The following is a 27,603-nucleotide window of genomic DNA, read 5'->3' on the forward strand; positions in this document are numbered from 1 at the left end:
TGAAGCAATTTATCCTGGCTAAATGTGATATAAATCTGTGTACACCTATGTACATACAGGCTCTCTTCCATTACAGCAATGCTGCAGCATCAGTTTCCTTCATAGTTAGACCCTGTACCTATCACACTGAAAGATGACTAAAGAAGCCCTTTCTATTTTATGGGGCACCCCACAATTTTGAACACTGATTAGTTGTGGAATTACTGATCAGACTACCAGAAATACTGGTTTCCAACCCTAGAGTGAGTCTTGAGAGAGTAGGAGAGATGTTACCTAGCTACCCTCTGAGTTTTAAACATGGTTTTCTGATTACCAAATTCAGTCTAGCATTTTAACGTTTATTTTAATGGAGACCTGAGTGAGGTTAACTCTGACCTTTGGTTTATCTCCAAGATAAAAATTTGAATTTGGTTACAGTTCGGATGTTGTTTCTAGGCATATTCAAATTATAGGTCTTCCTCTTTCATCTTCCCTTGTTAATGTTCTTTTATACACCTTTCTTTCCTGTAGGAGGATGTTCAAAAATGTCCTTTAGGAGTTTATTCTTTGAAGACTATTTTTGTGCCCTTCCCCCACCCCTTCAAAACACTGCTTGTCTTTTCGGAATATTTTTCCTATGATTTGCAGTTCTCGTCCTGTCCATCTCCACCTCTGTTTTTATTCCTGGTTGGGAAAGAGAAATTTCCCCCAACACATTCAGATTAGAATTACTGTTCTTTGACAAAGAATGTCGATCAACATTTCAAGAGTTTAGCTTCAATAATTAAAAAACAACAACAGTGGAAGCCCTGTTAAATTCTTCAGAGAAATAGAGAGGATGGATGGTGATGCCTTTTAGTGCCATTTCTTTTATCCCCTGCAGCAGCATACATCTGTTGGGTGCAACAGAGCAGCCCAAGAACTCTGGCCGAGAGCAGCACAAACAGCCGGAACACATTCACCCAGTAAACCCCCAAAGAGTCGACATTTGTTTTATTGCTGCTTTTAAAAACCTAGCCATAAATAGAATTAGAGGGGGAAGGGCACCGATATTTCTCCATTTGCCACAGACGGTTGGTGGGGGGAGAAGGAGGCTCCCAGTGGGGAGAGAAGGTTTTTATTTTTATTTTTTTATTAATGAAAATCATTTCCCGTGTAGCCCAATAGGATGGGTGCTTTGTTTTCTTTGGCAATAATCTGGGATAAACGGCCCTTGCCAACAGTCTCGTAGTTTATACACCAGGGAGCCAGATTATAGCCCTGTAAAATGGAGCACCCCTCCTATAATCCCTTAATTAATTAAATGACAAATTTTGGTCTTCTCTAGTTCAGAAATATGGCTTCCGCATCGAATGTTCTGTGGATTTATTGACATAGGGAACCGCACTGGTTGTAATTCAGTAGACTAGAGGAGCGTGTTATATACTGTAGCAGAAAGAGGGGAAAAACTAGTAAAACGTCTGAAATTCCTTGACTATTGAGGTCTAAATTTTTCTAATTAAAAGTTTCAGTTGGGGCGCGGTAGATCATATGCCACCTGTCTAATGGGTCTCCCCAAAGTAGCCTGTGTTTATAGCTTTGATAGACAGCATTCTTGGAACACCTGTTTCTAGGCTTGATATTTTTGAAGCACTTTTTTTTAACTCCAGCGTATTTAACATAACTTTTCCCCCCTGCCTCCCCCTCCTCAGCTCCGCTCTGCTATATGAAATATGGGAGACGACAGACCGTTTGTGTGCAATGCCCCGGGCTGTGGACAGGTACGTTTACAATATACTTTATTGTGAATGTCTCGTTGTGAATCAAAGTGGCTGTTTTATCACTAAGGCAAAGAGTTTAAAGCCGGTATTTTACGTGATCACTGGAGGTAATCAGATCAGAGGATTTGCAGTGTGTAAATCCATGTTATGAGGAAGTGTAGGCACTCTGCCGTAATGAAATCTGCCTTGCTCTCTTTCATATTGTTATTCTGCTGGTGTTTGTTTCCCGACACACAGTGTTGAGGAATACATGTTGCTCTCTCTTCCTTTATAAAGCTATCCATCTAAATACAAAACAAGTTTAGAAATATCTTTGCCTCAGCCTTCAATGGATATAAAAGTCTCCTTAACATATTTAGAATAGGCAGTGGAGAATGTTACCCGTTCATCGTGAAACGTAATTTGCTGGAGTCTGTTGGATTTTTTAAATAAGAAAAAAAAAAGTTTCTTTTGACTGTTGATCCAGAAAATCATTGCTGGTAGCTAAGGCAGATATCTGTCTATGCAGGAAAGGCAAATCCGGTGTAGAACCTGAGATCTCACGGCATTATATAAACTACGAGATTTCTCAGCCATTTTCCGTCTGTTACGCCATGAAATGCCTTGTTCTGTGTGTCAGCTGCCATGTTATTACTTGCATATGTGTACATTTTGTGTCAGATATTTTTCATTATATGCTTTTTTTAATAAAGTAATTTTGTTCAAGTTGCTTTTTTTTTTTCCTCCCCATTTTGCACCTTCTTAACTCTTCTTCCTAGACCCTTCCCTATCCTGCCATGTTCCACAAAGGATGAAGAAAGTAATACAAAGAAAGTTTTATCTGCCTTCATGAATTGATTTTATGAAACCCGAAGGGTTGAATTTCTGTTCAGTTAGGAATATGCCATGTGACTGCCCAGTGACACTTACTGGTGGTATGTGAGATTGCAGACTAGTTCTATTAAACATTGTAAATGCCTAGACAAAAAGGAGAGAGTTAAGTTCCGGAGATTCCTAGGAATTGGAATTTGAGAGGTGAATGGGATGGGGGTGGTGACAAGGAATGGGCAGAAGGGTGATTCCATATTCCAGTAAATGCTGAAAATTTCTGAGAAGACTAAAAAAGCCATCATATTCTGAAGTATTCAGCATCATAGGGTATATTTCCTTCCTTGTCAGAGTTTTCAACTTTGGTTGACTGGATGTTTCTCCCAATGTGATTTATGTTTTATTCTTTTACAATAGAAGCCACCTGAGAAATGGGTAAATTTGTTTCACTTTTCAGACAGCTGTGTTAGAATATATGTATATCTTAACTTGATCCCTTCAAATTTTGGGGTGTGTATGTGTTGATAACAGTAGTTACTGTGATTTCCCTAATTGATACCTAGCACCCTTTTCACTTACCTTGCTTTAAAAATATGCATTTTTGGTGAAAAGATTTATTTTTCTCATACTTACATTTATTTTTCTTCATTTATGGTTTAAGCTACTCAGTGCCCCTATTATATGTTGTATGCTGAAAACTACCTGGACAAAGACTTAAAGAAATTAAAATGGAAAATCATCTCGAGCTCTCTGAAGAAAGAAGGTTTAAATAGGTTTCTTTTTATTTTATTTTATTTTATTTTATTTTATTTTATTTTATTTTATTTTATTTTTAAATAGGTTTCTTTAGACTGTCTATCAGAAAAGAGTAGTTTTCACTGAAATTTGTGAGGTCCCAAAGGGTTTTGTGTTTGTCTCTTTTTGTTTTGCACTTTTTGGGCTAGAGATAGTAAAAACAGTAGGACTTTTTACTTCGGTTCCGTTTGTATTGTTGAGTACAGTTTATTGTAAGCCTTTTCCTTCCCCTATTCTTCCTCATTTCTGAACTGTCTGCTGGTATTTTGGTTGTTAGGACTCATTATAGCCTCTAGTATAAGTCCCGAAGGGTTTTTTCCCCTTCAGTGAACATGGTACTCAGGGAGATGAGTATCTTCTTTTGGATTCGAGTTACTTGTTTCATAGAAAAGGATAGAAAACTACGGCTTAAGTCTTTGAAGGTAATGTGATTCATCCTTTTACCTCCTTTGCATGTCAGAACTTTATGATCAAGTAAAATTGTAGTTCTTTAGTTATATTTAGTCTTCTTCCAAGTTTCTCCCAATATCTAAGTAAAATTTAACTCTAGAGTAGGATATCTGCAAGACTTACTTTACTGTGGTTGCTTTCTATTATATGAAATAGTGGAAATCTGGCAGGGAAGATAAATTTGGAAAAGCAAACTACCCTTGGCCTGTTATCCAACTTCCTTATATCCCTTAAAAATGGTTTCATCTTGGAGCCACTTTGAGGCCTTCAAGCTATTTATAATCCACTGTCATTGATTCAATTTTTTAATTCCAGAAATGGTAGAATAATAATTAAAAAAAAAAGACTACATAAATTCCAGGATTGGCAATAAGGACCATGATAATTTTTACAAGACATGGTTTAGAACTAACTCCCATAGAAGCCTCAAAAATCAGTGGCTTCTACCACTTAGAGGAAGAAGGAATGAAAGCAAATTATAATTCAAGAGACCGATCCTTAAAAAACCAACCAGCAGACAAGAGCTATGTGAATCTTGCATGATTTCAGTATCTGTTCTCTGCCCGAACTTTACCCGATGTACCCTAAACTCAGAAATCATCTTATGCCTTAATGTTAAGGGAAGGTGAAAGGAAAATTCACCTAAAATAGACTAGTGGATTATGCTCTCCACCATATAATCAAAACCACCGGGCTTTCAATGGATACGTAAACATGTTTTGGTTGCTAGGTCTTTAATGGCTGTTATTTTTGGATTCTGTTCATGATCCACTTCCCAACAGTAAGTCTGATGTGACACAGCTGAATTCTAAATATGCTGCATGTACTTTTTAAAAAAAAAACATGGCTGCTGAAGGTTGTGTTCTCTGCATTCTTATCTGAAAAGACAGATGATAGGGTGTTTTGAGCCCTCTCATCCCTTTACTCCTGTTGAGACCATGTTTCTCTCGAGGCCTCATCACTCTCATGAAGAGGAACTTAGGGAAACCAATATTCTTGCTAATACCTCTCTATGGAATATGGTAGCAGGAGTAGTTAATAGAGCTGCCTCCAGAGAATGGGCTAGTGTTGTTAAGGCAACAGTACCCCAGATACCCTGTTAAAGGGTTGGTTGAATTTGAGTGGTTTGGGTTTTTGAATGTTTATAAGATAGCATCTCATTAAAACCATTGTGACTATAAGATGGCTTTGCTTCTGTGTTACTAAAATAATGGAAGTTAGGTTTGGTGCTGAATTTGTGTAGTCTTTTAAGTTCTTTTTTAAAAATTTGTTTTTAATATTTATTCATTTTAGAGAGAGAGAAAAACAGTACGAGTGGGGGAGGGGCAGAGAGAGAGAGAGAGAGATACAGAGCTCAAAGCAGGCTCTAGGGTCTGAGCTGTCAGCACAGAGCCTGATGCTGGGCTCAAACTCACAGACTGAGAGATCATGACCTGAGCCACTCAGGTGCCTCAGTCTTTTAAGTTTTTGAGGCTTTGGGAGACAATTTATTTAAAGGTAGATTGCAAAACTGTTCTATTGTATGTGCAAGCAGGAACAATTGCAGTTGACCCTTGAACAATGCAGGGGTTAGGAGCACCCACAGGACGTTGAAAACCTGCACAGAACTTTTGACCCCCCCAAAAAACTTAACTACTTATAGCTTACTATTGACGTAAAGCCTTACTGATAACATAAATGGTTGATTAACTCATAGTTTGTATGTTATATGTACTATATACTGTATTTGCACAATGGAGGAAGCAGAGAAAAGAAAATGCTATTAGGGAAATCGTAAGGAAGAAAGAATTTACAGTACTGTACTATATGTATCAAGCAGACCTGCCCAGTTCACACCCGTGTTAAAGGGTCAGCTGTACTAGGTTTTTGACAGTAATCTTGAATTTGTAAATGCAGTTAGATAAGTTATCTTTTAGATGCTTTTTGACAGGTTTTTATTACTAGGAGTCAACAAATACCGTATTCCTATACCTCCCTCTCTGGAACTTGACACTGTTTTGCAGTACAAATTATGCAGATTGAAGTAGTCCTTCTGGTTACCATAACCAAGCCTTTGAGCAGAAGCTGATCATATAAGCTTATTACTTATAATGTCTATTTCCTTAAGAATAGGAACACATTTCCTCTGAGGAGATACTTCCAATGGACAGTATCGTCCCATTATTAGTCACTTAGAAAGATTTCTGTCATTATCAACTGTCCTTTTAAGGAAAAATCTTTTGATTGTTTCTCTGTCCAGTGTGACCTGAGAGGCTGTTATTTTTTTCCCCTAAGGGTGTCTACTACCAGATCTTTTCTTCTCCTGGAGGACATTTAGGTACAGATTGAGGCTCTGTTCATATCTAACTGAGACCTGAAACACATAACTAGCTCGAAGACCTCCAGGGCCTGCTTTCCCTTTCTAAGGCCAAGAATAGCAGTAGAGCCCTAGTTGTGGTGGGATTGAGGGCAGCTTCATGTACCTCCTTATCTTGTCATATAATAGGAATAATGTTTATGGTGCTGTAGTCCTGGCTTCACTTGGCATTTAACCAACCTCCAGTGCTGTTTATTGCTTCGTATCCTGTGCCTCCATGAACATTATCCCTTAAATCTCTATTGCTTTGTAATATATGAGGCAACAAATAGCTTGTATGATTGATTAAATGTTGGCATACTACAAAGGTATATGTTTTATTGCCTATGTAACACAAATCTATAGAGACTTTTTCTGTTACCCCAGGCCTCCCTTTAAATGGGCCATACTGGTACTGTGGGACTCTGGATTTTTAATTCTATCCTTTTGGCATGTTTCCCTGTTAACCTAGCATTAACACAAAAGAAAAAAAGGAAAATGGGTTGGTGCTGATTACTAATTCTTTATGTTAGGGGAGCGTCTTGAATTAGAGAATCACAAGGGAAGAAATGGCTCTGGTAGGTAAATGCCATTTATGGTGGTACGTAGCATATTTACATGCTTCGACAGGTGAGGGCAATTTCGGGCAAACAAATAAGCCTTTCTTCCTCACCCCCTGCCAAGAGTTTAAAAAAAATTCAAATTTTTATTTAATAATTCATATTTCATTCAATAATTCATCCAGTTCCCATCTGGTAAGAGTGCCTGCATGCTGTCAGGCAGCTGAAAATACACTGCATTATACACAATTAGGCCAAATGCTAACCTTGTTTTTTGTAATAATATGTTGATTTTGCAATAACTTTCCACTCTGACTATGCTGCAGTTTTATGTCGCCTTGTGATGGAAGTAGATCACTGTTTTGCATCGTGTAGACAAAACTGGGACTGAGATTTTTAAACTGTAAATGTATTAAAAGCAAGGAATTAAACCCGTTTTTAACGTCAGATCTGGCATTCTTGACACTTGCCCTTAGAAACATGTGGTTGATTATTTTAGTTTTCTGCATTACAGTAATTGTTATGTTGCTAAGAACACAGTAGATTAAAAGCATCCCTGCTCCAGTCTGCTGGGGAGTTGGGGGCAGGGTAGGGGTGGGGGGAGAGGCTGTATGAACCTAATTAGAGCTCTACCCAGGAAATTAAGATGAAATTTTTCAGTTATTCACTCTTGTTTTCCTTGGGTATGACTTAATATTTGGAATGGGAGCCCAGAAACTGTTCTCACAGCATTCCTGGTAGAAAAAAATAAAATCCAGTATCTTTGTATCTCAGTTCTTCCTAAATCAGGAGAGAGGCTGTTTGCTAGTTCCTTCTTTCACAAACTGCCTTCTGTCTCTGGGAGCCTGTCCTTCGTTAGTCCCTTTTTTGCCACTCCTGCAAAACCATATATAGCTAGGTTGTTAACTTACAAGATATTGTCATCATCGTATAGAATTCATCATTCCTTTATCAAATACTCTTCCAGCTAATGCGGCAGATTGAAGAACAGCCAGTGTGTTCCCTCTTTCTAGTTAGCGTGTTTCTTTAATGCAGATTGACTTGCTCAGCAGTCGCATTTTGTCTGAAGCCCTTGTTAGGGCCTACTCTATATGTGGATTCATAACACATCTGTGTGTACATCTACAGTGCTGTATAAATAATAATAAGTAATCACCAGATGGCCTATAACTGCTCCTCTGGACCCGCTGGGTCTCTTGAAGCTGTTAGTAAAGTCTTCTGGCGTTTTGCTGGGGAAAACTTGTCATAGATTTATTTCTAAAAAAATTCAAACTCACAACTGGGTGTTTAGGACTAGATATTGCTGTCTGTGTTGTAAATATTTAACAGGCTTTGTACAATGACAAGTAAAAGCGCCATTACTAACCACACACGGTGGCTGTGGAGCTCTTCTTCCTTCCCAGCCATTTAGAAAGGAAACGAAATGCCAATAAATTGTGCATTATGAACAAGGTGCAAGAGATGCTCTCTGGAAGCTCTTTCATAGGAGAGGAAAGAGAACCTCAGTGTTCTGCTCAAAGGATGGAACCGGACAAACTTAAGCTTTTTAACCATATGCCAGCGACTTCTATTAAAACACAATGTCCTTTTTAAATGGGACTTACAGTACAAGAGAAGCCCCTTCATCTGGAGTTAGGGAAGAGCCAAGTCTTGATCTTAATTGAGTCTTTATAACCAAACTATAAACCCCTTTGAAAGGGTTACAGTTGCAAGTGTTAGTAAACACTTAGCTAAATTTATATCTAAAAATGTAAGATATTTATTGTTTTCCAGTATTATCTATAAAGCAGAATGCCTCTGTTTTTGTCCTTTTTTCATTTGTTTTTGTCAAAAGGGTTATATGTTTTGTTTTTGGGTGAAAAAGGCTTATTCTGATTTTCTGCTTGTAAATTTCTGCACTATATTTTGCTGTTACTATTACCCTTGCTCCAGGACCTATTTCAGGGTACTTGCTCAGCACAGCAATGCATATTTTAAAAAAATCAAAATAAAACTGATTATCTCTAAATTTTAATGTTTTAAAATCTTTATCATAAGATAAAAAAGGGTTCAAAGAGAAATTGCTTATCTTAACTCTCAAGCCTAGTTTTCTTTTGTCTGTTGAGGGCTGAATCTATTTAAGTATAGAGGGACTGTCCTGGAAATCATACATAACACATGGCTGTTACTTTCGACTTAGGATACATAGAGAGCTTTTCTCTCTTAAAATCTCATCTTGAAGAAATGACATACAAATCGTGAGGGAGAAATACTGCTATTAATAGTTTATTGTAGATAGATTTTGCTTTTTAAATCCCTCAAAAAATTATCAGGCTAAGGATAAAATTTCAAGGAGGAAAACATTGTGGAGAAAAGATGGAAGCTTTGGGATTTATCTCTTTGTTACAGTGCCTTTGTTACTTTGAAATTTCTTTGTGCAGCGAAATATACCACTTAAGATTGTGCTTTGGTAAGAATCTGGCCTCTTTGCAATTGTCATGTGAAAGTACAGAGAGAATGAGAATGAATTTTTGAAATTAGCCCATTCCCAGTCCGGCACACCGTATGCATCTGTGTGGCTGCTGACCCTGCCGGCAGATTGAAGAGCTGAACCAACTTCTGCTCTAAAGACTAAAATTGCCAGCGATCATTCCACCTTTTAAATCTTGTTGTTCACATCGATGATGTCAGATTTTGAGCAAACATAGTTCTGTCTTTAGATCCCAGGTGGAATCTGCAATTCCCTGTGTGGAAGGAAAGAGTTCTTCCTTTTTGCCTTTGAAAAACTTGAGTAACTCTGCAGGGAAAGTCAGCAGAATAAATCTGCAGCCTTGCCCTGTCCTTTGAGTCATTGTAGAAAGCTGAGTACTCTACTCTGTTCGGCATTCAGCAGATTGGCTGTCAGAGTTGCAGCTCAGCTTATCAAAGACATAGTCTCTCCCCATTTATGTAACGGAGAGAATCATCCAGTGGCAAAAGGAACGCCTCCTTTCTCCTCCCAAGGGTCATACCTTCTTTGGATGCTGGGCAATTATCCCTTGATTTTCCTGAAAAAATACCTCAATTTACCATAAAGATTGGCACAAGCACAGGGTGCAGACTTGGTTACAATGACAGCTCTGATAGCCACAGGGTATCAGATAGCCAGAGGCTTCATGGTGGTGATTTTTCTGCCGAGTATCTCAGTACCCCTTATAAACTTGGTTTCTCTTCTCTTTCTCTGAGGGAGGAAACATTTGCTTTAGTTTTTTGCATACCAGTCACTAAAAGTGATGTGAGAGTTGTCTCTCTCTCCTTCCCTCACTTCCTCAAGCCTCTTTCCTTGTCTTCAGTTATCATCCTGTTTATTTTGATCATGCCCTATAGTCTCATTTTTTACTTTTTGCCGCCTTATATAGCTTATCTTGGCTCTTACTAATCATTGTACCTGGTGGGGACTATTAAACAGTGCTTCCTCTAATTAAAAACAAAACAAAACAAAACAGACTTTATTCTTTAGATCAGTTTTATATTTACAAAAAATCGAGTGTAAAGTATTGGAGTTCTTTGCTACCATATCTTGTATTAGTGTGGTACATGTGTTACAACTGATAAGCCAATGTCGATACATTAATATTAACTAAAGTCTGTAATCTACATTAGAGTTCAATCTTTGTGTTGTACATTCTACGGGTTCTGACAATTGTATAATAATATGTACTCACCATTACAGTATCATACAGAATAGTTTCATTGTCCTAAAAAAATTCCATGTTCTATCTATTCATCCCTCCCGTTCCTACCCCCAACCCTTGGTAACTACTGATCTTTTTACTGTCTCCATAGCTTTGCCTTTTCCAGAATGTCCTATAATTAGAATCATGCAGTCTTCTAATTCTTTTAAAGTTGTGAGCAGATAGGGGTGCCTGGCCAGCTCAATTGGTGGAGCGTGTGACTCTTGATATTGGGGTTATAAGTTCAAGACCTACATTGGGTGTAAAGATTACTTAAAAAAAAATCTTAAAAAAAAAAGTTGTGAGTAGATAACCCTACAATTAGGAATAGCTGGAGAAAGGAGGAGAGAAAATTAAACATTTGAGGTCACAGCTCCAAGGTCCCTCTAAAAGTCCCAAGAATCTCTCCAAGAAGATTAAAGTGGCAGCCTTTCTTCTCTACTGGGAGTCTCTCTGATGTTAAAAGATTTGGCTTGCTTAGTGACTGTTTTACTGGTTCTAGGTGTTGGGAGCAAAAAAGGATAGGATGAACATTGAATAGGCTGTAATTATCTGGGGAATCACGGTATTAGGTCTGAGCAAAGCAAGAGGACGTAAAGCCCAGAATCCCTTTTCCTTTGATGAGGTTGAGGACAATAAAGTCTCCTTTCCGTTCCTCCCATGGGCAGCCTTATATGTGATTAAAGAAAATCAGTGCAATTTAAAGGTAAATAAGAAAGATTCCCTGTCTAAAAGTAATCCTTAAAGATTCATAACTAATAAGTTACTTGAAAAGTAAATAGGGAGCTGTTATTTACACTTAGTATAAATCAGTTTAATCATAGATGTAGTATTGGCTACATAAAGGAGTAGAAATTTTTATTTGGGTTAAGGGATAGTAGATGAGGACTGGCTTAGGTGGAATGGTTTTGGAGCAAAGGAGACATGGCAACTTTTGAGGATGTCAGAGATAAACAGATTTACTTCTTAGTTTTGCTTTGGGCTATTTCAGCTTCCTTCTACTAGAAGATAGTGAGAAATATAAATCTTAAGAAGGACCCTAATAAACACTAGAAGCAACTTAATTAAATCTCTTTGAATAGAAAGAGAGACATTTCCTCCTTTCCCTGTTCTGGAAAATTTATATTGATAAAATATGGGGGAAGGAGAGTGACCTGATTTCTCTAGTTCTAAGATTCAAGTTTCCTATCTACTTAGAATTCTAATTTCCTGGTATTGGGTAAGATCTCTTTTCATAGAGACAGTGACTCTACTCCTTCTAGATTTGGCTTCACATGAGAATCTTCCAGTCTTGGCCTCAGTGCTAAGTTACTTGTTGAACTGAACTGACTCTGGTAAAATGAACGTTAGCTTAGGGAAGGCTCTATAACATGATGTTGGGGATTAATATCAGTTAGTGCAGACCAACAGATATATGTATATACACATATACATAGAATTTAGAGGACATATTGTGTCTGTGTAATATGGAAAATTATATTCCACCCAAGGATCCTGTGGGGGGCCTGGGAGAGGACAAAACACAAAGAAAATTGTTTAACTTTATCAATGTAATAATAATAACAGCAATAGCAGTATACAACAGCTAACTGAGCTCTATGTACTGTGCAAAAGTGCTTTTATAGATACTATTTAGTCCTAGAGATCTCCTGAAGGAGGATATAGTATTATCCCTATTGTACAGACGAGAAAACTAAGGCTTAGAGAGACTGAATAACTTGTACGAGGTCACATGATATTTTGTGATGGAGCTATAATACAAACCCAGATAGATTCCAAACTGGCACTCTAAATTGGCTTCTTCTTATTCTCCTTGTGCATGTAAATATACCCATCTAGCAAAGGAAAAAAGAGAGAGAGTGAATAAGTAGTAGTTGTTTGGCAAATGGTCCCAGTGCAATCAGTTAAGTAAGTCCTGGCGACAGGGTATTACTGATGTAGGCATTTGGCTGCGCTGCCAGAGAGAGCTGGATCTACAACTGTACCACAAGATAAGACTTCTTACTCAGATGAAGAGGCCTCTCTGCAGCTGCATGAGCCTTAATCTGTAATGGTTTTTTATTTGCCTGGGTATGCTGCTGAGATGTGACGAACTCTGTGTGAGGTAAACAACCACTGTTTTGTAGCAGGGACATGATTTTAAGATGAGAAAGAAAACAGATTCTTGACCAGCCAGAAAGGTAGACAGAACTGGAACACTGGGACCTCAAAATCACAGCTTCAGGATCCTCCACTGATAGGCCCTAAAGAAGCAGTGTGGTGTCGTCTTTGTGAATTCTCTATCAGCTCACTTCCTGATTCATACGCCCTCCTTCCCATTCTTAGTTTTATGCCTGTAAGCTCCCCAATGCAAATGATGCTATCTGGGTATCTTGCTTTGTGTAGTGTCTTGTAGTAGTGGGGCTTTGGTTACAGTGGCTGCCATACTGATTGATGACAAGAGTTAATGTGACTAAGGTGGAATTAGGGTATGGTTAGAAGTTTGTTAACGGTGCATTGAGATGTGTTTTCTGCCAGGTGATGGCCAGCTTGTTTCTTCTCTGAAGTTTTGGGCATATAACTGCATGGAGGGTCTTAACCTATTGAGTAAAAAAATTCTTCTCTCCTCGGATCTTACATCCTCCTCTTCTTTGATTTCATAGCACTTCCGTATGTCTGGTCTTTCCTTTTGCATCGTGGTGTGTTGACACGGGGTATCTCATTTGTCAATGGAAGTGAAAATCTGTGGCCATATAGATGTATGGAAATACGTGAAATAATTTGTGATAAAAATAAGTGGAAGTATACATAAAGGATTGAAAAAGATTGGAGAGTCTCATGGTTGATATTTATATTACAAGGATTCTTTGTATGTTTTGTCTGAATGTCTTTATGTTTTACTGGAAAGTTGCTCAAAATATACATTTTCCTTCTTGATTCTGATAATGATTCATTGTATAACTGCGGACTGTGTGAAACTCTGTGTTCAACTGCAGGAACTATCTGACTGAAGTCTTGTCTTTTCTACCTCTGCCCAAGAAGTCAAATTCTTGGCTTCAGAGCTGAGAATGCCTTATTGGGCAAGGTCACAGACTACTAAAATGATCACTCTAGGGATCAGAGATCTCATTTGTTTATCTTCCTGGGTGCCTCTGACAGGCCAGTTAGTTGTGTGTATGCATACATTTCTGTGTGCGTGTGTGTGTGTGTGTGTGTGTGTGTGTGTGTCTCTATGTCCTGTGTGGAGTTCCTGTAAAACTGTACTTGCAGAGAAAAGGTGATTCAAAGCAGTAGCCTATCAGAGATTAGAAGCTTGACTTCTAACAGGTTATCAGACAGACAGTGGCAGCTTAATAGGATGGATGATTTTTTTAAAGGCCTGCATTTTATACTAAGCCTCAATTACTTTGTTTTTGTGTCTGTTCTCAAGACCATTGACTGGGGAAAAGAAACCAAATTCCTTTACCGGCATTAGTTACTCGAATCAAGTAAAAAGAGTTGTAAAAGATCTTGGTTGTGGTATATAAGGTGGAGTTTGCTCTGTAATACCAGAGTGAGCAGATAGTATTAGAGACATTTGTCACTTAAGTAAACATCATTTTTTGTACACAGTGACAATCTGTGTGTATTAATTTTTTACACTGTATGATGTTCATGACTTCAGATATTTGCCATTTTATTTCAGTTTTAGATATTTCTTAGGACCAAGGAAGAGACCGTAGTCTACTTAGGCTGTATTGGGAGGGGACAATAAAAGTAGTTACTCAAAAATTTTCAGGGGTCTGTGGGGTGTGTGGGTGGCCCGGTCCTTTAAGCATCTGACTTTGACTCAGGACATGATCTCACAGTTTGTGGGTTCGAGCCCTGTGTCGGGCTCTGTGCTGATAGCCTGGAGCCTGCTTTGAATTCTGTGTCTCCAGTTCTCTCTGCCCCTTCCCCACACGTGCTGTGTGTGTGTGTGTGTGTGTCTCTCTCTCTCTCAAAAATAAGTAAAAATCATTTAAAAATTTAAAGTAAATACAAATTTCAGAGGTCTAGGTGTCTGTTTTATAAGGCACCGTATTAGATTCAACAATTTAGCTATTCCTTCTTCAGCCTTTTCTTTCCTTCTAATTTTTACCTAGAAAAATGCAAATGTGGAGACTTTATTTGAGCATTCTTTTACTTTATATGCATTTGAAACTACAGCCAGACAGCCTCCTTATGGAGGCTTGTACTTTCAGTTCTGCACATGTGACCGCTCAGAGGAGAGAGTGTAGTGTGCGCATATGCAGCGGCTCTTGGCAGAGCAGTGGTTAAAGGTTTGAACATATTCCTTGTTGGCTATTTTCTTAGTCCTAAGGGAGGCATTTTGCTCCTCCATAGACAGTAATCGGCTTGTCAGAGTCGAATGGCTTTTTGTTTTTTCTTTATCTAGTAAAATGCAGTGGGCTAAGCCTTTTCTGGGAAGCAATTTCTTCCTCCACCGCATGAACAGAAGGCCGTGGATGCTGTCTCTGAAACAAAGGGGAAGTGGTGATAGAGAAATCAGCGGCCAGGGCATAATTGGATTGGAGCTCTGTCAAAGAGACAACAGTCCCTGCTTGGAAGCTGGACTTTGTGCTATGCTGTGCTTTTCCGTTTTAACATTAGAATAATCAGCAATGAGTACTTCAGGCTTAATTTTTCAGGCTCTTTCCTGAGCACTCTGAGAAGAAGCATGCTTCAAGCTGTTTATTTTTCCTTCCTAGTTTTCAGCTTTTCTAAGGCTTAGTTTTATCTCATTAAAAAATATTTTTTTGAGAGAGAAAGCGTGTGCACATAGGAGGGGCAGAGAGAGAATCCCAAGCAGGCTCTGCCCTGTCAGCTCAGAGCCCGATGTGGGGCTCAGTCTCATGAACTGTGAGGTCATGACCTAAGCTAAAATCAGGAGTCAGACACTTAACTGACTGAGCGTCTCAGGTACCCCGAAGGCCTTATTTTTTTAGAGCTGTTGTAGGTTCACAACAAAATTGAGAGGAAAGTACAGAGATTTCCCCATTTACTCCCTGCTCCCACAGCATCCCTCCGCTGAGTGGTACATTTGCTACAACTGATGAATCCTGATGTCTCATCGTCACGCAGAGTCCATAGTTTCCTTCAGGATTCCCTCGTGGTATTTTACCTTGGACAGGTTTGGACAAAGGTACAATGACATGTATCCATCGTTCTGTTATCATAGAGTATTTTCACTACGCTAAAAATCGTCTATGATACTCTTCCCCTGTGCCCCACACTGATCATTTTACTATCCTTACCATTTTGCCTTTTTCAGAAGGACATTGGTTGGAATCATGCAGTATGTACCCTTTTCAAATTGGCATCTTTTATCTAATATGCATTTAAGGCTCCTTCATGTCTTGTCTTGTCTTGATACCTCATTCATTTTTGGTACTGAATAATATTCTGTTGTCTAGACATACCACAGTTTGTTTATCCATTTACCTACTGAAAGAGAGCTTGGTTGCTTCCAGGTTTTGGCAATTATGAGTAAAACTGCTAAACATTCATGTGCAGGTTTTTGTGTGGTTGTGAGTTTTCAGCTGCTTTGGATAAATATCAAAGAGCACAACTGCTCGATCATATGATAAGAGTATGTTTACTTTTGTAAGAAACAGCCAAACTATCTTCCAAAGTGGCTGTACCATTTTGCATTCCTACCAGCAATGAATGAGAGAGTTCCTACTATTTGGCACCCTCATCAGCATTCAATGTTGTCCAGTGATTTGGATTTTGGCCATTTGAATAGGTAGGTAGTGGTATGTCATTGTTGTTTTAATTCGAATTTTACTGATGACGTGATGTGAGGCGTCTTTTCATATGCTTATTTGTCATCTGCATATCTTCTTTGGTGGACTGTCGAAAGCTTTGGCCCATTTTTTAATTGGCTTGTTTGTTTTCTTACTACTGAGTTTTCAGAGGGTTTTTCTTTGTATGTTTTGGATATATATTTTGCTTTACTAGATGTGTCTTTTGCAGATATTTTCTCCTATTCTGTGGCTTGCCTTTCATTCTCATGATATTGGCTTTCACAGAGCAGAAGTTTTTGATTTTTAAAAAATTTGTTAACCTTTATTTATTTTTTGAGAGACAAGAGTGTGAGTGGGAGAGAGACAGAGAGAAGGGAGTCACAGATTCCGAGGCAGACTCCATGCTCTGAGCTGTCAGCACAAAGCCCGATGGAGGGCTCGAACTCACGAACCGTGAGATCATGACCTGAGCTGAAGTTGGATGCTTAACCAACTGAGCCACTCAGGCACCCCCAGAAGTTTTTAATTTTAACAAGTCCAGCTTATCAGTTATTTCTTTCATGAATTGTGTGCCTTTGGTATAATATCTGAAAAGTTTATTACCAAACCCATGATTACCTAGATTCTCTATGTTATCTTGGAGGAGTTTTATGGGTTTTTTTTTTAAATGTCTGTCTGTTTGTTTGTTTATTAATGTTTACTTATTTTTGAGAGATAGAGAACAGGGGAAGGGCAGAGAGAAAGGGAGACAGAGGATCTGAAGCAGGCTCTGCGCTAACAGAGAGCCTGATATGTAGCTCGAATTCATGAACTGTGAGATCATGACCTGAGCTGAAGTTGGACATTCAACCAACTGAGCCACTTAAGTGCCCCAGGAGTTTTATAGTTTTCGCCTTTTACATTTATGTCTATGATCCTTTTTTTTTCTTTCATAGTTTATTGTCAAGTTGGTTTCCATATAACACCCAGTGCTCATCCCAACAAGTGTCCTCCTCCATGCCCATCACCCCCCTTCCCCTCTCCCTCACCCCTATCAGCCCTCAGTTTGTTCTCAGTATTCAAGAGTCTCTCCCTCCCTCTCCCCAACTATTTTTCCCCTTCTCCTTTCCCATGGTCCTCTGTTAAGTTTCTCCTAATCCACCTGTAAGTGAAAACATATGGTATTTGTCTTTCTCTACCAGACTTATTTTGGTCAGCATAACACCCTCAAGTTCCATCCATGTTGCTACACATGGCCAGATTCATTCTTTCTCATTGCCATGTAGTATTCCATTGTATAGATAAACCACATCTTCTTGATCCATTCATCAGTTGATGGACATTTAGGCTCTTTCCAGGATTTGGCTATTGTTGCAAGTGCTGCTATGAACATTGGGGTACATGTGCCCCTATGCATCAGCACTCCTGTATCCCTTGGGTAAATTCCTAGCAGTGCTATTGTTGGGTCCTAGGGGAGTTCTAATGTTAATTTAATGAGGAACCTACACACTGTTTTCCAAAGGGGCTGAACCAGTTTACATTCCCACCAGCAGTGTAGGAGGGTGCCCGTTTCTCCACATCCTCGCCAGCATCTAGAGTCTCCTGATTTGTTCATTTTAGCCACTGTGACCAGCATGAGGCGGTATCTCAGTGTGGTTTTGATCTGCATTTCCCTGATGATGAGGGACGCTGAGCATAGTTTCTCTGTGATCCATTTTGAGTTAATTTTTGTGGAGACTGTAAGGTCTGTGTCTAGATTCTTCTTTTTTTTTTTTTTTTTTTTTTTTGGTAAATGAACATTCAGTTGTCTCCCCACCGTTTGTTGAAAAGATTATCTTTACTCCATTGTATTGTCTTTGCTCCTTTGTTAAAGACCGGTTGACTATAGGTGGGTCTACTTCTGGGCTTTCTGTCTTGTTTCTTTGATCTTTTTGTCTATTCTTTGACCAAGACTACGTTGTCTTGATTACTGTAGCTTTAGAGTATGTTTTGAAGTTGGGTAGTGTTAGTCCATCAACATTGTTCTCCTTCAATATTGTGTTGGCTATTCTGGGTCTTTGTCTCTCCATTTAAACTTTAGAATCAGTTTGTTGACATCCACAAAATAATTTGTTGAGATTTTGGTTTGTTGAGATTTTGATTTGTTGAGATTTGTTGATTGATTTCTGCTCTAATTTTTATTACTCATTTTTTTCTGCTTTGGGTTCAATTTGCTCTTCATTTTTCATTTTTCTAAGGTGGAAGTTTAGATTATTGATTTTGGATTGCTCTTGTTTTCTAATATATCCATTCATGTTCTAAATTTCCCTATAAGTCCTGCTTTCATGCATCCCACAGATTTCAATAAGGTAAAGTTTTCATTCCATTTAGTTCAAAATATTTGAGAATTTCTCTAGAGATTTCTCTTCTTTGACCTATGTGTTATTTAGGGGCACCTGGCTGGTTTGATCGAAAGAGCATGTGAGTCTTGATCTCCGGGTTATGAGTTCGATCCCTGCATTGCATATAGAGATTACTTACATAAATAAAACTTTAAAAAACATGTGTTATTTAATTCCAAATATTTGTGGACTTTTCACCTATCTTTTTGCTTTGCTTTTGATTTCTAGTTTAATTCCATTGTGGTCTGAGAACAGAAATAGTAAGGTTGCTGTTCTTTTTTTTTTTTTTTCCCCATGTTTATTTATTTATTTTGAGAGAGTAAGCATGAGTGGAGGAGGTGCAGACAGAGGGAGAGAGAGAGTCCCAAGCAGGCTCCATGCAGACAGTGCAGAGCAGTGTGGAGCTCAGTCTCACAAACCATGAGATCAGGATCTGAGCCAAAATCAAGAGTCAGATGCTGAACTGACTGAGCCACCCAGGTGCCCCAGTTCTTTTAAAAATTTTAAGGTGTGTTATATGGCCCAGAATTTGCTCTTAGTGAATGTGCCTTCCATGTGAATTTGAGAAGAATGTGTAATCAGCTTTTCTTGGATGAAGTTTTCTATAGATGTCAGTTATATCTAGTCGATTGATGATTCTCTTGAATTCGTCTGTGTCCTTACTGATTTTCTGCCTGGTGGATTTGTGCACTTCTGATAGAGTAGTGTTAAAGTCTTCAACTGTAATAGTAGATTCACCTATTTCTCTTTCTCATCAGTTTTGGCCTCACATGTTTTGACACTCTTGTTGGGCGCATAGGTATTAAGGATTGTTTTATCTTGAGGTATTGACACCTTTATTATTGTGTAATGCCTCCCTTTATTCCTAATAATGTTCCTTGCTCTGAAGTTTTCTCTTCTTGAAATTAATGTTACAATGGTATATCTTTCTCCATCCCTTTGCTCTTGGTGTCTTTATTTATTTATTTATTTATTTATTTTTGTATGTCTTTATATTTAAAGTGGATTTCTTATAAACAACATAGTTGAGTCTTATCTTTGGATTCACTTTGACAATCTCTTTTAATTTGTGTATTAGACCATTGATATTTAAAGTGATTATTGATATAGTTGGATTGATATCCACCATATTTGTTATGGTCATAGTTCAAGAGGCCAGAAGTCTGATGAAATCAAGCCTACAAGCAGAGTCATAATCCCTCTGGAGACACTTAGGAAAATCCTTTCCTTGCCTCTTCCAGCTTTTGGTGGCCACCAGCATTTTGGCCACATCACTCTAGTCTCTGCTTCTGTCTTCACATCACCTTCTCCTCTTTGTGTGTGTCTCCCTTTGCCTCACTCTTACAAGGATACTTGTAATAGCATTGAGCGCCCAGCTGCATCATCCCAGATAACCTCTTCATATCAAAATCTTCAGTTCAGTCATCAGGTAGGTAACATTTGTGGGTTCTAGGAATTAGGACATGAGCATATCTTTGTCAGCTGTTACGGGTTGAATTGTGGTCCCAAAATTTTACATGTTGAAGTCCTAACCCCAAGTATCTCAGAATGTGACCTTATTTGGAAATGGGATTGTTGTAGATGTAATTAGTTAATATGAGATCATACTAGAGTAGGTTGGGCCCCTAATCCAATATAACTGATGTCCTTATAAAACGAGGAAACTGAAGACAGATGTGCATGTGCACCCAGGAGGGATATATGTAAAGATTAGAGTTATGCCACCACAAACCAAGGGACACCAGAGTTTGCTAGCAAACCACCCCAAGCTAGAAGGTAAGCATGGAACAGACTCCCACACATCTACAGAATAAACCAGCCCTGCTGACACCTTGATTTCGGACTTCTGACCTATGGAGTTGTGAGACAATTTTCTGTTGTTTCAGGTTAGCTCTAGCAAACTGGTATAGGAACCATTATCAGCCTACCACACGGTGCCTGAAATCTGTTATTTGCTATAGTGACTTGTTACCAAGAAATGAGGACTAGGAGTACCAGAGTCTTCATTCCTCCTTGACACCCATCAGTATGCTTAATGGCCTTTATTTATCCTTTCTCTCCTCTCTTCCCTTAACAGATGGGGCTGTTGTAATGTGATAGGTTAATGTGAAGGTTAATAGGATCCCATTAGCAACTCCTAATAGGATGGGAAGTTCTATATAATTAGAAGAATTTGTTATCATTTTAGACCACAATCAAAAATTGAATATGGATTTTCACAAATGTCTCTAGTGAGAGACATGGTGCATACAAAGGATCTGTTGTAAGAACAAAATTAAGGCATTTCCTTTTGTGCATTTTGCCAGGCATTTCCAACCTTGAGTTAAGACTGGGGACAGCTTCCAGAAGCTAGCCCATGAATAATTTTCTCAATTCATTCAGACTCTCATTAGCTTTTGTGGGTTTAGTTTAATTAAAAAAAAAATACTTGAGGGGGTTGAGGGAGAGGGGGAAATGGGTGGGCACTGAGGAGGGCACTTGTTGGAATGAACAGTGGGTGTTGTATGTAAGCGATGAACCACGGGAATCTACCCCCAAAACCAAGAGCACACTGTACACACTGTATGTTAGCCAGTTTGACAATTATATTTTCAAAATTTTAAAATAAAATAAAAAAGATACTTGAATATCTGTAGTATGTTAGATACCATGCTAGATACTAGTGACAGAAAGATGTAAAAGACATCAAAGTATTCACTGTCTCACAGGGAAGTCAGACACTTATAAAAATGTAGTTACATTGAGGGGCACCTGGGTGGCTCAGTCGGTTGAGCGTCCGACTTCAGCTCAGGTCATGATCTCACGGTTCGTGGGTTCGAGCCCCGCATCAGGCTCTGTGCTGACAGCTAGCTCAGAGCCTGGAGTCTGTTTCAGATTCTGTGCCTCCCTCTATCTCTGATCCTCCCCTGCTCGTGCTGTCTCTCTCTCTCTCAAAAATAAATAAAAATATTTAAAAAAAATGTAGTTACATTGTAATATGATAAATGTAATAAAACAAGTATTTGCAAGTTCAGAGAGGGCTGGCAGAGATCAGGGAAGGTTTCCTGGAGGAGATGATGTTTTCACCAGTTTTGAAAGATAGGTAAAAACTTGCCAAAAATAATTTTGTTTTTTGCCAGACAGAGAAGGAGGAGAAGAATAGTAGAGAAGACTATTCCACACATATAAGAGAAGAGCAGACACAGAAGAAGGAGACCTCATGGTACATTGAGAGAAACTGCAGGTAGCTTGGTGTTGGTGGAGCACAGATTGTGATAGAGAGCAGCAGGAGATGAGGCTGCAAGGGTTGGCAGGGACAGTTTCCCCAGCGCCTGACAGAGCCGCTGTATTGGATCACTATGATAGTCAAGAAGCCTGTGGCTAAGTGTCACTGTTAGGCAGTGTAGATTCCATTTTCTACCCTGCCTGCCTGTGTTCTTCTAATGCAGATCTCTGCTCAGTGGCCAACATTCCAAAAAAATCTCTCTTATGGCTAAAAACCCATCCAAATAGGAGGAGTTTCCCATTTGCTTGGTTTTATTTCAAGGCTTTCCAAGGTAGACCCAAAGATAATCAATCTGCTAAATGTATCAGTAACAGGGTAAGGGTTTCTCCATCAAATTAGGATGGCAAGGCAGAATCAGTACATCTTATAAGCTTCTGGTTTATTCAGTGGACCCGTCAAACCATTTGAATCTTTGCCTGTTTCTTTACTGGCCTGTAACCTTTACTGTAGTTGCTAAGGCAGTGGATAGTTAAGTTTTGATAGTTTGTTTAAAACAGAAACATAATGCTGCATTTTAGAGTTTTTTTATCTCTCTCTTTTTTAAAATTTTTTAAAAGTTTATTTATTTATTTTGAGGGAGAGAAAGAGAGCACAAGCTGGGGAGGGCCAAAGAGAAGGAGAGAGAATCCCAAGCAGGCTCTGCACCATCAGTGCAGAGCCCAATATGGGGCTCGAACCCACATACTGTGAGATCATGACCTGAGCTGAAATCAAGAGTCGGGTAGTTAACCAACTGCGCCATCCAAGTGCCCCTGGAGTTATTTTAGAGCAAATGAGTGAGTGAGTGACTGTAGTCTTGTAAGCTTGTCCCAACCGTTGAAACACTCATTTTGGAGTTTTGGAGACTGAGTTATCTGTATCTTTCTATCTTTTTTCCTCCCTTTCTCTTCTACCCTCATCCTTTCCTCCCTCCCTTACTTTCTCCCTCTCTTTTTCTCTGTCTCTCTCCCCCAGGTTCAATTTTTGGTTTTTTTTTTTTTGGCTGAACTGTTACAGTACTAAATTGTAGAAGTCCCTAAAGGGGCAAAATTTTAGCTATTGTAGCTCTGTAGTGTGGTTCATACATGCTCTGCTCAGCTCATTGTAAGAATTCAGAATCTCCTATATTATCAAGAAGTGTTTATTCTTTTTCCATAATGAAATTTCAGCAGCCCAAGAGAAAAACAGTGTTGTAGATTATCCTGACTTTGATGGTTAAGATCCACACTGTTCATACTGTATCTTGTCTTTCCAACCTATATGTAAGATGCAGGCATGACAATACTTACTGTGTGGCAAAATAGAAGATAAAAGTGTTTGATGTCTTATTCAAGGACTCTATACCTCATAATATCCTAATCAGAATTTGGGAAGAGAGTAGAGATTGAAAAATATAAATGTGTAATGTCCAAAAGAACCTAATAGGCCTGTGTGATAATCATGTTGACCCAAAAGTTTTCCCTGTTTTGTTAAGAACTAAACTTTAATAGTACCCCAACTAAGTAGCTGCATCTGAAAGTAGAATACTGAAAGGTCTACCATTAGGCAAGAGCTATGGAGAAAGCAGTTAGCCATGTAACTGACACAGGACCAAGCCCTGCTGAATTGCTGCTGAGATTTCTCTCCTCCTGGGTACTGGTTCCTTAAAGTTCATTGAGCATTTAATCATCTAAGTAAGTAGTCTCTATCTAAAGAAAGATAACAGATCTATTGTTGTTCATTCTTTTTTTTTTTTTAAGGGAGGGAGAGCATGTTATTGGGGGAGAGCAGGAGACGGGGAGAGAATCTTAAGCAGGCTTCACAACTAGCACAGAGCTCAACACAGAGCCTAACGCAGGGCTGAATCCCATGACCCTAGGATCATGACCTGAGCCGAAATCAAGAGTTGGATTCAACCAGCTGTGCCACCCAGGCACCCCGTTCAGTATTAAGTATAGTTCACAAAGAGTGCCTTGGCATTTAATACAGAGCCAGCCATTAAGTATTTGAGGGGAAAGAGCAGCCAGGAATAAGAGAAGATGTGGGTCAACCTAAAACTCCCTCCATATGTTACTGAAGAGGATCTTTAACTGCCTCAGGTTCAAGAGCCCCGTGACAAAGTGCCACTCTCTTACCATTTTGTCCTCCCTAAAGCCCAAACAGTATATAGCCAATGTTTGTAAGGAACCTTGTGGCAATAGGTGATGATGAGATGAAGTAATTTATTTGGTGTGCTATATGAAAGTGAAATGGAATTCTGCATTAAGGTACAACTGATAAATATTTATGAAGATATAGAATGAGATCCCGTGTTCCATATGCCATTTCTAAGTTCCTTAAATAGAAAATAAGGAAGAATCTATATATCCTAAAAATCCTCATGTGTTGGGTTAGAAATGATTTAAGATGCAACTATTTCCCGTAGCTTAAAACTTTGTCAACACTTGTAACACAAGAAGTCTAGAATCAGGACTGTTTGAGCAACTAAGCAGGGTTATTAAAGACCAGGGTTCTTTCTGCCTCTCTGCTCCACCATTTTTAGCATTTACCTTTTAATCTCAAGTTTGGTGCCTCACAGTCACAGGATGAGCAAGAAAAGAAAAGAAGTAGCACCGAGAACTTTCCTCTTTTAGTTTCCTTTCTATAAGGAAACAAAAGCTTCCCAGAAATGCAGTCTTCTATCCTAACCCCCAGTGAATTTTTGTGTCCTAATCTGTGTGACAGCTTTAATATTAGCCGTATGGGAGGCTGAGGAAGTGAATATCTGGCTTTTCAGCCTTTATAGTGGGAGGCAACCAAGGGAGAAGGGTTCGGAATGGGGGTTGGGTTAAAAAACCAATTGTGTCTTCTTCAAACCTATTACCTCTTCTCTGTCTCTCCTCCACTACTATGACAATCCAGTGTGCAAGGCAATAATTGACAACAGTCTCTTCAGGACCAGAGAGGCCTGACAAGCCATGCAGATTTCCAGTTTTAAAGTCATTGGTAGGGGCACCTGGGTGGCTCAGTCAGTTAACTGTCTGACTTCGGCTCAGGTCATGATCTCACAGTTCTTAGGTTCGAGCCCCGCGTTGGGCTCTGTGCTGACAGCCAGCTCAGAGCCTGGAGCCTGCTTCAGATTCTGTGTCTCCCTCTCTCTCTGACCCTCCCCTGCTCATGCTGTCTCTCTCTCTCCCTCAGAAATAAATAAAACATTATTTAAAAAAATAAAGTCATTGGTAAATTAAAAATAGAACTACCCTATGACCCAGGAATAGCACTGCTAGGAATTTACCCAAGGGATACAGGAGTGCTGATGCATAGGGGTACATGTACCCCAATGTTTATAGCAGCACTTTCTTTTTTTTTTTTTTTTTTTAATTTTTTTATTTATTTCTGAGAGAGAGAGAGAGACAGTGTGAGCAGGGGAGGGTCAGAGAAAGAGGGAGACACAGAATCCAAAACAGGTTCCAGGCTCTGAGCTAGCTGTCAGCACAGAGCCCGACGTGGGGCTCGAACCCATGAACCATGATATCATGACCTGAGCTGTAGTTGGACGCTTAACCAACTGAGCCACCCGGGCGCCCCAGCAGCACTTTCAACAATAGCCAAATCATGGAAAGAGCCTAAATGTCCATCAACTGATGAAGGGATAAAGAAGATGTGGTTTATATATTCATTGGAATACTACCTGGCAATGAGAAAGAATGAAATCTGGCCATTTGCAGCAATGTGGGTGGAACTGGAGTGTATTCTGCTAAGTGAAGTCAGTCAGTCAGAGAAACACAGATACCATATGTTTTCATTCATATGTGGAACTTGAGAAACTTAACAGAAGACCCTGGGGGAGGGGAAGGGGGGAAAGGTTACAAACAGACAGAGGGAGGCAAACCATAAGAGACTCTTAAATACAGAGAACAAACTGAGGGTGGGATGGGGAGGGTGGGAGAGAGAGGTAACTGGGTGATGGGCATTGAGGAGGACACTTGTTGGAATGAGCATTAGGTGTTGTTTGGAAACCAATTTGACAAATTATATTTAAATTTTTTTTAAATAATAAAATAAAGTCATTGGACCCAGAATTATTTTATGGCCTTACTGGAAAAAAGTCACAAGGGATTATTAGAGAGAGAGAGAGAGAGAGAGAGAGAGAGAGAGAGATTCTAAGAAGGTAACAGAGTAGGAAGCACCAGGAATCTGTCTCCCCTCTTAGACAACAGTTGTACTGGCAGAATCTGTCTGATGTAACTATTTGAGAATACTGGAGTCTGTTAAAGGCTTACAGTTTACAGGGGGAAAGGATTAGAAGGTAAATTGTGATTATTGTAGTCAATTTCAGCTCAGCACAGTAGCAGCTACTCTCCCTCACCCCCAGCAAAAGGAGTCAGGCAGCTGTGTATGTGTTCTTGGAGTAGCTTTTCCACAGCATATGGGAGCTAAGCTGGTCAGAAAGGACCCTGTCCTCCAAATGTTAGATCTGTGCTATGATCAGATCACAGATCTGATCGCAGAGGTGTAGACAGAGGTAGGTAGCCATTTTTGTTGCACTTCACCTCATTGTTGCAAGCCCCTCCCCATCTGGCTGAATTGACTTCAGGGGATTTAAAGGGCTGGCACCTCTCCCCCTCAACTTTATTCTCCACTTTCCCCCCATTGGGGAGCCAAACATTAAAGACTAGAGCCCTCAGAAAACAACTGCATATATAAGAAAATTAGAAAATGAATGTGCATGCCCAGGGAAAGGCTCAGAAAAGTCCTAAGAAGATACCAAGTTTATGCCTCAGAATGATCCTCAGCACAGAGATACCCTCCAACAACTAAAATCACAAAAATAATAACAAAAATCAGCAAGGTTTGGGGAAGGAGAAGAATCTGATTTCCAGTTACTGCTTTATTAAATAGATTCAAATGCCCAATGTTTGGGACACCTGGCTGGCTCAGTCAGTGCAGTGTGCAACTCTTGAGCTCAGGGTTGTAAGTGTGAGCCCCATATTGGGTGTAGAGATTACTTAAAAATAAAATCTTCCCTATGACCCAGTAATTGCACTACTAGGTATTTATCCAAGGGATACAAGTGTGGTATTTCAAAAGGGCACATGCACCCCAATATTTGTGGCAGCACTATTAACAATAGCCAAAGTATGGAAAGAGCCCAAATGTCCATCGACAGATGAATGGATAAAGAAGATGTGGTATATATATACAATGGAATATTACTTGGAAATCCAAAAGAATGAAATCTTACCATTTTCAACTACATGGATGGAACTAGAGGGTATCCTGCTAATTAAATTAGTCAGAGAAAGACAAATATCATATGACTTCACTCATATGTGGAATTTAAGATACAAAACAGATGAACATAAGGGAAGGGAAGCAAAAAAAAATAAAAACAGGGAGGGGGACACAAACATAAGAGACTCTTCAAGACAGAGAACATAGGGTTACTGGAGGGGTTGTGGGAGAGGTTGGGCTAAATGGGTAAGAGGCATGAAGGAATCTACTCTTGAAATCATTGTTGCACTATATGCTAACTAACTTGGATGTAAAAAAATAATAAATGAAAAATAATAAATAAAATCTTAGAAAACAATGCCGAGTTCAGCAGCAACAACAAAAAAAACCACAAGGCAGACAAAGAAACAGCAAAATCTGGTCTATTAAAAGGAAAAAATAACAGAAACCCCCTGAAAAAGCCCTGATGGCAGATCCACTGGACAAAGTCTTTAAAACCACTGTCTTAAAGATGTACAAAGAATTAAAAGAAGATGTGGCAAAAGTTAAGAAAAGAGTGTGTGCACCGTATGAAAATACCAATAAAGAGATGGAAAACTTAAAAAGAAACCAAAGAAATTCTGGAACTGAAAAGTACAGTAACTGAAATGAAAATTTTACTAGAGGGATTTGAAGGTAGAT

At 39.1% G+C, this 27,603-nt stretch overlaps 1 protein-coding gene across 2 annotated transcripts in view; it reads left to right on the forward strand.

The window, feature by feature from the left end:
- The window catches only part of LOC120247229 (cyclic AMP-dependent transcription factor ATF-7), an 87,199-nt gene that overhangs the window by 17,675 nt on the left and 41,921 nt on the right, over positions 1-27,603 (forward strand). For both annotated transcript variants that reach the window (XM_039255046.1, XM_039255047.1), the window contains exon 2: positions 1,671-1,739. In XM_039255046.1, the coding sequence (XP_039110977.1) occupies positions 1,692-1,739 (48 nt within the window). In that variant the 5' untranslated portion in view covers positions 1,671-1,691. The remainder of the gene's footprint in view (positions 1-1,670; positions 1,740-27,603) is intronic.

This window comes from Hyaena hyaena, unplaced genomic scaffold (genome assembly GCF_003009895.1).
Source record: "Hyaena hyaena isolate Hyena2069 unplaced genomic scaffold, ASM300989v1 scaffold_510, whole genome shotgun sequence".
In the NCBI taxonomy this organism is placed as follows: Eukaryota; Metazoa; Chordata; class Mammalia; order Carnivora; family Hyaenidae; genus Hyaena; species Hyaena hyaena.